Consider the following 13874-nt stretch of genomic DNA (forward strand, 5'->3'; position numbering starts at 1 on the left):
AACTAAATTGGGGCCAAAATCTCTTAATAGACGTTTGCAGCATACCTTAAAAGTAACGTTAATTAAAAAAGAAAACCGAAGAAATATAAACGAAATACGCATAAAACGACATTAACAAATTTTAAGGTGAATAATGAATAATTGGGATGTCTGAGGATCAAACCTCGACCCCAACATATATTATGCAGTATACCGACCAAATAAGCTAAGCTTATGGAACGAAATTAACAAATTTTGAAGCTAGGTATGTTAACCTTGCGGAAAAAATCACCATGGATAAAAATATTGGAAATCTATTCCACTATAAAATATCCTTAAATATTGGAAATCAAAACCTGTTGTGCACAAGACACGTTAGGATGTTTTGACCTTTGAAAGACATTGGTATTTATTTTTTTGTTCAAGTAAAGACATTGGTATTTATTTTGTAGGAATTATGAATTTAGAGAGAAGCATTAGATTTTAAAGGTTTTTTGTGTGTCGAAGTTTTGTATAGTATTTTTTTTGGTGGCCGGAGTTCTAACCCTGGACCTTGCATATATCATGTACTATCTCTACCAACTGACCTCGCGAAGTGTTGCGAAGAAATTGTTGGCATTGTAAGTGGATGTCGATTCTAATGTAAACCAAGGTGGTTGACATATTTGTGTGGCGGTTGTGTTGTTTTGAAGCTTTAAGCTTTTAGCTAAGAGGTTGATGAACATATGGTAAACCTTGGAGGAAATTCAGGTTATAAGAGTCTTACGTTAAAAATGAGGAGATCGTAAACATTGATTAGTACTGACCAATTGTTTTATGGATATTGGGAGGTTTCCAACATAGTGTTAGAGATTTGTGCTCCTAAAATCTTGTTAAATATTAAATATTAAAGGGGAATTAGTCATTTTAGTCCCTGAATAGGAAAGGAGTAGTCATTTTAGTCCCTGAAAGCAGAGAAATTGCAAAACAGTCCCTGAATGTAGACTCTGTTGGTCAATTTCAGGGACTAAAGTGACTAACGGAGTCTACATTCAGAGACTAAATTGACAAACGGAGTCTGCATTCAGGGACTAAATTGACTAACAGAGTCTGCATTCAGGGACTATTTTGCAATTTATCTACATTCAAGGACTAAAGTGACGACTCCTTTCCTATTCAGGGACTAAAGTGACTAATTCCCCCTAAATCCACTTGAGTTGGTTTGATGATGTTGATTTGGGTTATTTGAGTGTGCTCCCTTTTAAGATGTCAATTTGATTCTTTCCCGAATCAATTTTGGTGGGTTAGTTTAGTTCTTTCAAAACAAAAAAAAACTTGTTTAATATTTATTAGGTTAGTTATTTAAACTGATCATGTAATATACGCGAAATCTGAAAAATTAATCTATAAAAATAAAAACATATTCTAACTGTGTAATTATGGAAAACAAAATATCATAATTATTCATAAAATATTCTAATGTGTAATTATGGAAAAGAAAATATCATAATTATTCATGAATTTTTTAATGTTTATATTACAATTTAAAAAGTAAGGAAGAATCTTTTATTAAAGGATTAAAATATGTGTTATTTATTGGGAGATTAGTCACTTTAGTCCTTGAATAGAAAATGAGTCGTCACTTTAGTCCCTGAATGCAGATAAATTGCAAAATAGTTCCTGAATGTAGACTCGTTAGTAAATTTAGTCCCCAAATGCAGACTCCGTTAGTCAATTTAGTCCCTGAATGTAGACTCCGTTAGTCACTTTAGTCCCTGAAATTGACCAACAAAGTTTACATTCAATGACTGTTTTGCAATTTCTCTGCATTCAGGGACTAAAGTGACTACTCATTTCTCATTCAAGTCAATTTAGTCCCTGAATGTAGACTCCGTTAGTCACTTTAGTCCTTGAAATTGACCAACATAGTTTACATTCAGAGACTGTTTTGCAATTTCTCTGCATTCAGCGACTAAAGTGACTACTCATTTCTCATTCAGGGAGTAAAGTGACTAATTTCCCGTTGTTTATTTATAGTTGGGATGACATAAAGGACATCCTCATACATGCGTTTATAAAAAATCTTCATACCCAAACTCATACTTTCGTAGACAATAAGTTTGGTGCTCGTCCGCGTTTATTGTCATTTTTCATACTTCGTATATATATTATAAGGTCATTTTAAACAATTAACCCTAAATTTCTTTTGAAGGAAAACAATTAACCCTAAATTTAACGTTAAAAACATATTTTTTTAAGGAAAAAAATAGATATGTTTTTTCCTTTAAAATTTGGAAAAACAGATGAATGACCCATCTAACAAATATTTCGGGTCGGACTTAAAGGCCCATATTTGATCAGACCGGGTCGAGACCCAAATTCCTACACGTTTTGGCCCGGTTCCGAAACACTTTCCTCTTTTCCTCAAATTTCCCCTGAAATTCAAATTCCCGCCCCTAACGGAAAAGTGCAAGAAAATCGAAAATTTCACAATCTCAAAATTGAAATTCTCATTTTTTTTTCTTACAGAAACCAGAAAGAAAAAGAAGAAGAAAAAAAAAATCCAATGTCATCATCAAAGAATAACAACAACGACATGAACGACGTTGATCGTTTGTTCGCTTGTTTCAAATGCGGTTTAACACCTCCCAGTAAGTCTTTCATTTCTCTCTCTTTTTCTTTCTAGTTTTTCCCTTATTAGACACCTCTGATGAAGACGTGACAGGTGTCCAACACGTTCATTGTATCTGACACGGACACAACACTGACACATGCGATTACTTTCAATTAATTTATTTTTCTTAAATTATTATTGGTGTTGTTGACATGTCAATGTGAGTGTTATATCCGGTGTGTGATCTAGTGACACGTCAATACAAGTAATAGTCTGAGAAAATGAATTAATTGAATGTATTCACATGTGTTAATGTCGTGTCAAAGTTAGACACCGGACACACGTTGGATCGGAGGTGTCAGATACTACTGAAACATGTAGGACAACACTGACACATGTGATTACTTTCAATTAATTCATTTTCTCAAATTATTATTGGTATCGATTTGTAAATGTGAGTGCTATAGCCGGTGCATTGACACGAGTAATAATTTATGAAAATGAATTAATTGATTGTAGTCACATGTGTCATTGAATCAGAGCTGTAGGTGCTACAAGCTACAAAGGTATCTAATGTTTGTGTCTGTGCTTTATAGTTAGAATCAAATCATAGTAAACTATAAACTTTCAATTTTCTTTTGTTAATGTTGTTGATTATATTCATGTTGATGACTATGAAACATCTGATGAAGACGTGTTCGACATGTTTCGGCGGTGTCTGCGATATGCAATTATGTTCAATTAATTCATTTTCTCAAGTTATGACTAGTGTTAACATGTGAATGTCATATCCACGGTCATGTGTAGTGACCCTGTCTATATGACACCTCAACACCAATAATAATTTGAGAAAATGAATTAATTGAATGTAGACACATGTGTCAGTGTTGTGTCGGTATTGGACACTAACATGTGTCAAACACTAAACACGTCTTTGCTTAGAGGTGTCGGTGCTACAGAGGTATGTGGTGTCTGAGTCCGCACTTTATAGTTCGACACAAATCTTAGGAAACTATACCAATTTCATTTTTCTTGTTTTTTTCTAGTTTTTGAAAAATTTAATTTTTCTTGTTGATTATTCATATTGCTGAGTATGAAACAACTCTGATGAAGATGTGTTCGACATGTTTAAGTGTCTGAGATATGCGATTATGTTCAATTGATTCATTTTCTCAAATAATGACTACGGTTAACGTGTGAATGTCATATCTGGTGTCATGTGTAGTGTCCTTGTCAGCATGACACATCGACATCATTAATAATGTGAGAAAATGAATTAATTGAATGTAGTCACATGTTTCAGTGTTGTGTCTGTATCAGACACTGACGATACATGTCAAGCACCAAGCACTAGACACGTCTTCGATCAAAGGTGTCCGTGCTATAAAGGTATCCGGTGTTTGCGTCTGTACGTACTTTATAGTTAGAAACAAATCATAGGAAACTATACAATTTCATTTTTCTTGTTAATATTGTTGATTATATTCATATTGCTGAGTATGAAATTAAAAATGTGAAAAATAATGTTGGTTCAGAATCTGCATTGATTGAAAGAAAAAGGAAGAAAAGGAAATTGGAGAACAATGGGATACCAGCAGAATCTCCAAATCAAGGATCAATAGGAAGAGAAGAGAAAACTCCTTTATCACGCATCAAAACTACAAATGTAGAATCTTCAATTGAGAAAGTAAGTAATGTATTCTTCTCTTTTATTTGAGTAAAAATGATTGGTTACGAGTTATGTATAGTTGTTTATTATTTATTTTTAAAATTTTGCTTTTGAATACATTTGAGAGTATTTTAGGTTAAGTTTTGCATTAAGTTGATGAAGAGTATTTCAATTAAGACAAGAAGGGCAAAATTGCAAATAATATAGTTTAAATGAAGCGTAAAATTGAAAGGAAAATAAGGGTCACACTGAAACTTGGTATCCCCTGTAGGCCCTGCTTGGATAAGTAACTTAATTAGGTGCTTCTAGCATAAATGTTTATCATATAAGTTATAATCTATTTTCTTAAACCATCCTGAAGAGGTTATGGAAATAAGCTGAAAAAAGGTTATGGACAAACATGCCATAAGGTGTTTCCATAAACTCTCTCAAATAGTATCACAAGTGCTTATGTGAGTATATAAACTCAAATAAGCCTATCCATATGGCCGTAGTCAATTTGAACAGACTACAACTTTTTTGTCAAATTGTTGCTTTATTCCTAACTACTATTCTTCAAATGTTGTGAGAAGAATTGTATGTATTGTTTCTTGTGTCATCTTGTTTAATTGCTTATTTTTATTTCAAAAAGAAAATTTCTTATTGCTATTTGTTTCTTTACATATATTTGTTATGTAATGCATCCTCTTGTACCATTATCACTTACTAGGTTCATACTTTATCTGTGTTAAAACTAAATTTCCTTGCATTTCAGCTTAAATCAGCAATAGCTAAAACCAAAAGCTGGAGTACTCGGAAGCAGATCTCTCCAGTTGTATTCTATGGTTCTCCTCAAGGCGTGCCTCCGAAAAAACCAACCCGTTTATGGAGATTGTTGCATGAGATACGCATTGATCTCTCTCAGCGAAATAAACAGAACATAAGGTGTTTTGCTGAAGCTGGTTTCTTCCCTTTACTTTTTCCACATACTTGACCTATCCGATTATGACATGAATCAAACTTTTTATTTCTTGTCTAGGAAGGAAGTCTGGTTTACGTTTCCGAAACAGGATGAAGCAATAAAGTTTGCCAAAGGACAAGAAGATGTTCATCTCTTTAGTTATCAAAATCACTTTAGCGGACAGAGAAGGTTCCTAGTGTCTACATATACAGAATTCTGGCGAAGGTCTCCTTCGTATAATTTTCTCTTTCAATTATTATGGCTAGGATTCTTGTTTCTATATATTCAGATTGTGAGTTCTGTACTGTCAGGTACAAAAACATGGATTCCAAATTCCGTCATCATTATGAAGTGATTCAAGAGGTAATGATCGCGCGTTTTATTGTTCGCTTGATTTAATGGAAGTAGTTACACTGTGATGTAAGCTGTCCATTTGCCATGTATGCTTTTTCCAGTCTTAAAAGTTGTTTTGCTCGCAGGGTTTACCGTGCCACCTTTATTTTGATTTGGAGTTCAATAGAAAAGTCAATGTAGGAAAGAATGGAGACGAAATGGTTGATCTTTTGATATCAGTAGTTCTAGAAGCCTTACATGAAAAGTATGAAATCCATGGAGACCACGATTGGATAGTAGAACTTGATTCTTCAACTGAAGGTATGGTTTTTCTTCATGTGAATCATGTCTATTTCATTTGTTGTATACTGTAGCTTTGAAACCTGAAGTGAATAAGATTTTCTTGCTTTATGTCTTTTCTTTCAAAAATGGATGACATGAATTTTTGGTTCCATCTGCATTTACATTTTCTCTTTGGTTTATTATTTCTTAAATGTAATTTAGAGAAGAATTTAGATAATCTACATATACTAGCATTGACATATTGGCTTTGGTTTATAGAAACTTTGAAGATTGCATATCTTATTGTTGACCCAGAAATGCTTAAGCTGCCTTTATCTATCTCCCTCCCTCCATTTCTTTATAATTCTTTATATATGCTGCTGGAATGGTGCGGGTTCGACAAAATAGGTGATTCTCATCTTTCTCTAGAGCACATCTGTTCTCGGTGATGGGGGAATTCAATCCCTTGTCCTTGTGAGAAGTGCTAAGGGACTTTAGCATTGAACCAATTACACCTTCAGCACATTCTAAGCTCTTCTACATGGTTTTCTTCACCATTTTCTCAAACATTTTATATTTGATAAATGTTCCTCATGTTTTTAACTTTTATGAATAAAAATAATTGAAGGAATTGTAAGTGCTGCTATGACATTGATTCTAATATTTTCCAGTATATAATGATCCTTATCATTTCTTATTAAATGTACTTGTAGATAAGTTCTCTCGTCATCTAATAATTCGCATACCAAAGGCTGCTTTTAAGGATAACTCCCATGCAGGTGCATTTGTTTCAGAAGTAAGTCCTAGTATACTCATCTTTATTCATCAAAGCCAGAGATAAAATTTAGATTGGGGTGATTTCCTATCAATTCTTGAGACTCTATTACTCTCTAATTATCTCTTTCTGATACGAATCTACTTCAGAAAATTACAATGCGTAAACTAGTAGACCAAATTAGTCATGAGCTGAGGCCTTGGAAGACTTATAAGAAAAAGGGTCACATGGAAAAGAGGAACGGGGGGGTTTTAATCACCAAAATGGAAGAGTAAAGGAAAGGAGTGGTAAAGGGAAGTTATTGAGAGAGAGAGAGAGAGAGTGTGAACGAGAGTTTGTGCTAAATAGCGGCTATGGCGTGGCAGATATTTTGACAACCGGCATAGGCAAAATGTGAACGGATGCCTGCCATAGGCTGTAATGGTCTGTTTATATGGCAGATTATTGGCCTTCCAACATCGACAGCACTGTGTCTGTGTGGGGGCTGGGGAGGAATGATATTCTGAAAGTGGTCTGACCATTAGGCATGGGCTCTTAGTTCTTGGGATTTGGGAAGTGGTAACTAAGATATTTTCGTTGTTTTTCTATTGTTTTCTTGCTGGTATTTCTTGTCATGTAAATGGGGAAATAACTATTTCAGTAGAGATTCCTCTGTTCTCGTAAATAAAAGAAGTATTTAATTTATCTGTGTTATTTTCAATCATTCTCTATACACAGCTCGTAAATAAAAGAAGTATTTAATTTATCTGTGTTATTTTCAATCATTCTCTATACACAGTTAACACACATAATGAATCATTTTATAAATATTTTGAATTCCATAATCATCAATGCTTCAAATTGAAACTACTTACGAAAATGTTACTTATACTAGGTGATGAAGTATCACCTAGAATTTATTGTTGTTACAAAACCTTCTCTGCGGTAATTCTTTTGTAGAAGTATCATCAACTATTGATTATATTGACAGATATGCTCAAGAATTCTAAACGCAAGGGGGAAAGATAAAAGCTATGAAAAACTGTTTATTGCAAAAGATTCAAATACCAACGAATCTGCTGACCAACTTTTTGTTGATACTGCTGTATATACTCGGAATCGTTGTTTCCGTCTTCATCTATCTTCAAAGGCAGGAAAAACATCAATTCTTTTGCCGACAGAGAGATTTAAGTGCAAGAACTTGGTATGGTATTTTTCTTACCTAATATCACCATCAAAATAGTTTTATCAAGAAATTATTTTCCTCAAGTAAGAAGTAACAATACTTTGACAATTGGAATAACTAATTTGAGTATTGAAACTCCTCCTTACATATAATAGAATAGGGATGAACTTAAAGATCGAGAATGGGGAGTAATAAGTGTTATACTTGCACAGAGATCCTATGGGAGAACCCATCACCTATTTGATGCATTTTCTTTGTCATGTAGAGAGGATTATAGCATGTAATGTTGTCAGTTATTGACCTAAGAATCTAATATTTCTTGTCAATTTAAATGCCAACAGTACATGCATTACCATGAACAAACTGCTTTATTTATGCTACATTTTTCCTTTAAATGGTTTGATGCAATTTTTGTTGCTACTTAGTTATTTTTCAGTTTTATGGTGCCTTTAAGTGACAGAGTGAAGAAGACATGTTCATGGCTTCCTTGATATGCAACATGGATGTTGATTGCGGAAAGCTTCTAGTGTGCAAACCAGACTTAGAATGCGTGAAGACTCTGCATTTTGATACAGAGGTTGTTCTGGGCTTTAAAATTATATGCTTCCATTGCGTCAAATTTGTTTGTTGTCAGTTTAATTTGAAGGTTGTCATATCTTTCAACATTATAACGTTTTTTCCTTCAGAAATAATAAAAGATATTTTCATGTTAGGTTTTTACTAAGATTTTTGTGCATAGACTAGTTCATTGGTTTTGAATACTGATCCGTTGATCAATTAATCATCGTGGTATCTTCCTAGAAATTTAAATTGTCGTGATTATTGATTGTTGCTTATTTGACTTTGACAGTTGAATGGTAGCGTTGGAAACTCTGTCCAAAGTCATCCAGAATTTACATTAAATACTTGCACAAGTGATGTTTCAACAACATACTTCATGGGAAAGTCACCATTCCCAAATCTTGACGAATTTATATTATCTGTCGCCTCTGGGGGGAATGTACCAGGTAATAAGCATGTTTTTATAGTAATAAATTAAACAGTTAAATTAGTGTAATTTTGTTTTAATATTATGGATTTCAGTAATGATACTTGTAGCGTTGCACATACTTTTTTCTCACAAACCTTCGCAGACTCCCATGATATTAATTGCTAGCATCTTCGTTCCACTTTCCCTTGAGCTTGGAGTTTTAGATATTTGTGAGAATAAAGTTCTTTCAATTTTCGTTAGTCTTAGAATTTTTCATCCATTCTCAGCACAACCAAAATTTGGGTACTTATGACTGTATCGTTTATTTATTTTTTCATGAAAAAAAAAAACATATCTCTGTATTTTCCAATTATATTTGAGGAAAAATTGCACCAAAGGTACTTTAACCTGGTTTAAAGTCTCAAACAGACCATTTATCTTGTTTTCGTATCAAGTATGTAATTTTACGTTTAAAAATGTTAGATACTCCTTTTGTTTCTAATTATAAGCAAATTTGACTTTTTAGGTTCATTCAATTGATGATGTATACATTTAGAATTAACTGTATCAGTTTTATTATAATTATAGTAGTTAATTATGCAGTTATGGTTTATTATTATATTATAATTAATAATTAATTAAGTAAGTAGTGGGTGATTATGTTTTAAGAATAAACAGGGGAGAGATGGGAAGATTGAGAATCATCCGGGGATTTGACTGGGAAGGGCCCATTTTGGCATTAGGGAGGTGCAGACCCTCAAGTTCTGCGATATTATTCTGTAATCAGAGGGATTTTCCCTTTTTTATCTTCTATATCTGTTGGTTTCTATCAAAAAACATAAAATAGTTTGACCAGACTTCATTTTTCATCCATCTAAGATTATGACATTATTGTTGTTAAACAGGGTCTAGTTTTGTTGCTGAGTGGTGAAGTATTATTCATTATAGTATTCGTATATCATTCAATATTCATTTACACAAATTTGTCACATAAGTAGACTAAAAAAAAATTGAAGTTACATTACATCAACGGTGCAAACATTTTTAAAGATACAAGACTAATTTGACACAAAAGAAAGATACAGGACTTATTTAAAATTAAGTTAAAGGACCAGTGGTGCAGTTTTTCCTATATTTTGTTGTATTACTATCTCTCTGAACTCAACCTCAACTGCTCAATTGAAGTTTTATACGATTACTTGACTCTGCTTTATCAAATCAAGAGGCAGTCTTCCTCTTGACCTTATTTTAGAATTTTCTTTCATGGTGTTCTATTAAGTTTGTTTATTTCATTGTTCATTGGTTGTCCACAACTCATTTTTTTTTTAACTTCGACACATTTGGTTAAGCTGTCACTTCACTAGATTTTCTGCTTGTTGAGACTTCAGTGTAATTCTCCTGACTGTGTTACTTTGATGAATATACAGGAAAAATTCATAGCTGGTATTTATTCTCTGAATTTGGACTGATGGTCTACAGCATGATAAATAATAGATATTGCGAGCGAATTGGCAGACCTCATAAAAGCAATAATGGTAATCTCCCGGGAGTACTTTTTTTCGTATGTTCTTATTTTTCTACTGGAAATTTTTTGTTTTTTGTTTTTGCAACGTCTGAATGTTATAATTCTCCCCTCTTGAATGAGTTTTTGAATTTTTGGGTAGTGATTCCTTGTGATATGATCATGATTGTACATTTAGCAAGGTGAGAGACTTTTCTCTTGTCTTTGCAGTAAGTAATGTGTTTTCACCTTGTCTGTTAGGATATAGAATAAAGGGCGATTAGAGTATTTAGAGTTGTTAGAGCAGTAAGTAATGTGTTTTCACCTTGTCTGTTGTAGAAGGGGAAACCATCGGAGGAGAGATTTGTCTCCTATCCTATTCTTTCCCTTTGTATTCTTTCAATAAATTAGTTCTCTCCTTAGAGTTCAATTCGTGGTTCCTAACTTTGTCTTTCATTCTTATATGATTGCAACTTACTAATACATTTGATAATTTTCTGTTCCAGTGATATACGTTGTTGATCTAAGAATGGGAGAGTATTATCAGAAATGTCACGATCCCGACTGCAGAGGTTAATATATTTACAATGAACTTTTAGAAGACTCTTTTGACTCACAATTCTTCACTCTCTTTTAACATGTTTATTAATTAATGGGAACAGGTTACCGATCTTCCCCGCGACCAATTCCAGTTCACGTGTTCTCCAATTCTTCAGTTGTTATTAGTTCGTCTGGGATGTTAGATGATAAACATTCAGAAGATGAGCAGGGATATCAACCTAATGATAACAATCCCGATTTTCTACAATATGAAGACACTGTTGAAGACAACTGGTGGCTAGAAGCCATAAAAGTAGTTGAGGAAGTGGAGAATAAGAAAACTGCAACAGAGCTATGCAGCAAGGTTAGTCTGTCTTAATTTGTCTTTCCAATGCTACAATTTACATTAAAATAATAATTAGACTCCCTTGTTATCTTGTTTAACAATAGGACAGCCTTGTCCCCTCTATTTAGACAGCATAAGAGAGTGTATTTTCAAACACAATAGATTTTGCTTTGTTTGATTTTGAAACAAACAGCGACCTACTTTTAATCTGTTTTGAACTAAAGGGCTAAATTAAATTTGAAGTGAAGTTATAAGGATTAAATGATTTTTGTTATTGATAAGCGGATCAAGTGAGTGATGCAAGATATTGACAAGCTCAGCTGGTGGCAAGTGGGTGCAAGGGCATGATAAAATCCTTCTTTCACCCGTGAAGTAAAAAATGAACCTTCTCCCTCTGTGTGTGATGTGGGGAGTGCACCTGTTTTCCTAGGTCAATGTGTTGTATCGGCACAAGCCAATTGTTTGATACTTGGATAAAATCTATAGGGTTTCCTGTATCAAAATCAGCGATGTCCATTGCAGATCGTGGAAAATAATGGTTTGTTCGAATTCCGCCATGCAACAGTGCTATAATGCAGCTGCTTCACAATATTTCGTACTAAATAAGTGTATCGTGGAACAAAAATGACATAAGCTGCTAACATTATTTTTTTAAAATATAACAAAATAGGGCGACATTAGCTGCTAACTTTTTTTTTTTTTTGAAGAATAAGCTCCTAACATGATCGTGAGCGTTAGTATACATATCCCTATGCCTAATATACTGTTTTTGACAAAAGAATGGATATGTTAATTGATGCATTCAGGGTCTAATTTGTATGTGTTGATAATTTCAATGCAACAGAAGTTTCTAGTTGCTATTTTTAGTGACCAAATTGAACGCGGTAAAAGTAAATTTTCTTGGAGCTTGATTGTGCTTAAGGTGTTTTATATATCTTAATTATTCACATTAACAGAACATTAAATATCAGTTCCATAAAATGTGTTCAAATCAGGAGGCAATTGATGATGGAGATGAGGAGTGGTGGCTGGCTGTAGAAAGGACTGCATCCCAAGCTGAACTGGAATATACCTCAACTAATTCAGAATGTTCGCAGCACAATTCAGCTCATCAATAATGTGCTGTGTAAGTATTGATGAATCTGTTCATTTGTATGATACTCTACTCATAAGGTTTCCTGGATGAAAGGAGTTTATGGCTCGCTACTTTTTGGATCGATGGTTAGCTCCAAGGACTTGATGATTGAAGCCAAAAAAAGGGGTTTGTAGCTCTTATCCGCAGCAACATAGAGAAGAGATCCTGAAAAGTGGCAAAGTTTGGGAGAAAATGCGGAAAATGAGCTTAATATCTGAAGAAGGAAAATGAATTCAAGCGTCGGAGACATCGACTTCAAATTTTGCACTGTCAGAACTAGTGCGCACGTTTCTGCAGAAAGGTTATAGGGCCATGCAGAATTTTGGATTATCGTGCAAGCACATGAAGACCTTTGCACGACCGTGTAAGGTGGGATCACTTTTGGACCTCTACAACTGTTGCACAGTGCTCCCGATGCAAAGGATTCATATGCCTTTTGGACCCATTGGGATCCTCTCCTGCAGAAAACAAAAGGGAGGGACAAGGGAGAGAAAAGAGAAGATAGAGAGATGATGGAGACGGAATGAAAATGACATGAGATGGAAGAATGTACACCCCAGTTGCACAACCATCTAAGAACCTAATTTGCTATCTCCTTTTGCAAATCCTGGAGACGTCGAAATGATACAACTCTTCTCTATTCTCCTGTGAAGCTTCAACCACACATATTTTCAAGCTGTATATATGAAAGCAATCTCAGAATAGAGTATCAAGCATGAGACAATAGAATTTGATTTCCGTTCTCATTTATTACTTGTTTCTTATGAATATTATGCAGTATAGTGTTCATTTGTGTTTGTTTCTCCAAGATGTGTGACTAAATTCATAGTTAGGATTGTGGTATATCATTTTGTTTGAATACACTTATTTTATTCAATGTTCGTTTTAATTTGATTTTGATGCTTTATTTGTTATTATAGAATTGAATGTTATAAATTGTAATCACTCTCCCTTGCCATAGAAACAATTTGAGGTATTGCATTTAGTTAATATATATTCTATATATAGTCTTCTAATGACTGGTGAGGTGAAAATTTCACACATTTGTTTAGTGTCATTTTTTCTGTACATTTGTGCAATCTTGCACTGGATGTGCAATCAGCATCTGTCTTCTTTCATGCTTGATTTATCACAGAAAACTGTGGATAGTCTACAAAGGAAATAACCACGTACAGATTAAATTCAAAAACTAAATGAAATGGGAGCCTAATCAAATTTAAAGGAATTAGTGGTCATGGTCGTGGAGACACCATGGCTAGTCAGGTCCTTCTCTTAGAAACTTAGATTTGTATTGATTATAGAATATGGAAGACAACAAGTTGATTTGATGAATGCATTTTGAGATTCAAGCTACGCTATATTTTTTTTTGTCAAATAGCTTAGTGACTGAAACTCACACATTTTAAATGTAGAGAAGTGAAGTGTTTGGGGATCGAACCTTGTCCCCTGCATATATTGCATATATTATGCATTGTTCCTACCAAATGAGTTAGACTCATGGGGACTGGCTACACTATATTTAAGATGGGTAATTCTTAAAAATATATGTTAGAATTTCATATTGAATAGTTTGTCAAACTTTTAATCAAACATTTATCACTTTGAAAATGTTTTTGAAACTCAAGTAATTTATTGAAATTGTTTTT

At 33.7% G+C, this 13874-nt stretch overlaps 1 protein-coding gene across 1 annotated transcript; it reads left to right on the top strand.

The window, feature by feature from the left end:
- Positions 1-2374: 2374 nt before the first annotated feature.
- LOC146915353 (DNA primase) lies at positions 2375-13122 on the top strand. Its single transcript, XM_085717766.1, has 14 exons — positions 2375-2609; positions 4108-4259; positions 4996-5165; positions 5260-5406; positions 5493-5544; positions 5661-5835; positions 6510-6592; positions 7542-7754; positions 8197-8313; positions 8587-8743; positions 10134-10241; positions 10714-10779; positions 10870-11111; positions 12089-13122. Exons 1-14 carry the CDS (start codon positions 2525-2527, stop codon positions 12209-12211), a joined length of 1890 nt encoding a protein of 629 aa, XP_085573892.1. The 5' UTR covers positions 2375-2524; the 3' UTR covers positions 12212-13122.
- The last annotated feature ends 752 nt before the right edge of the window (positions 13123-13874 follow it).

Source organism: Medicago sativa, chromosome 6, assembly GCF_051527215.1.
Source record: "Medicago sativa cultivar Bolivia chromosome 6, Bolivia_mono, whole genome shotgun sequence".
NCBI classification, from domain to species: domain Eukaryota; kingdom Viridiplantae; phylum Streptophyta; class Magnoliopsida; order Fabales; family Fabaceae; genus Medicago; species Medicago sativa.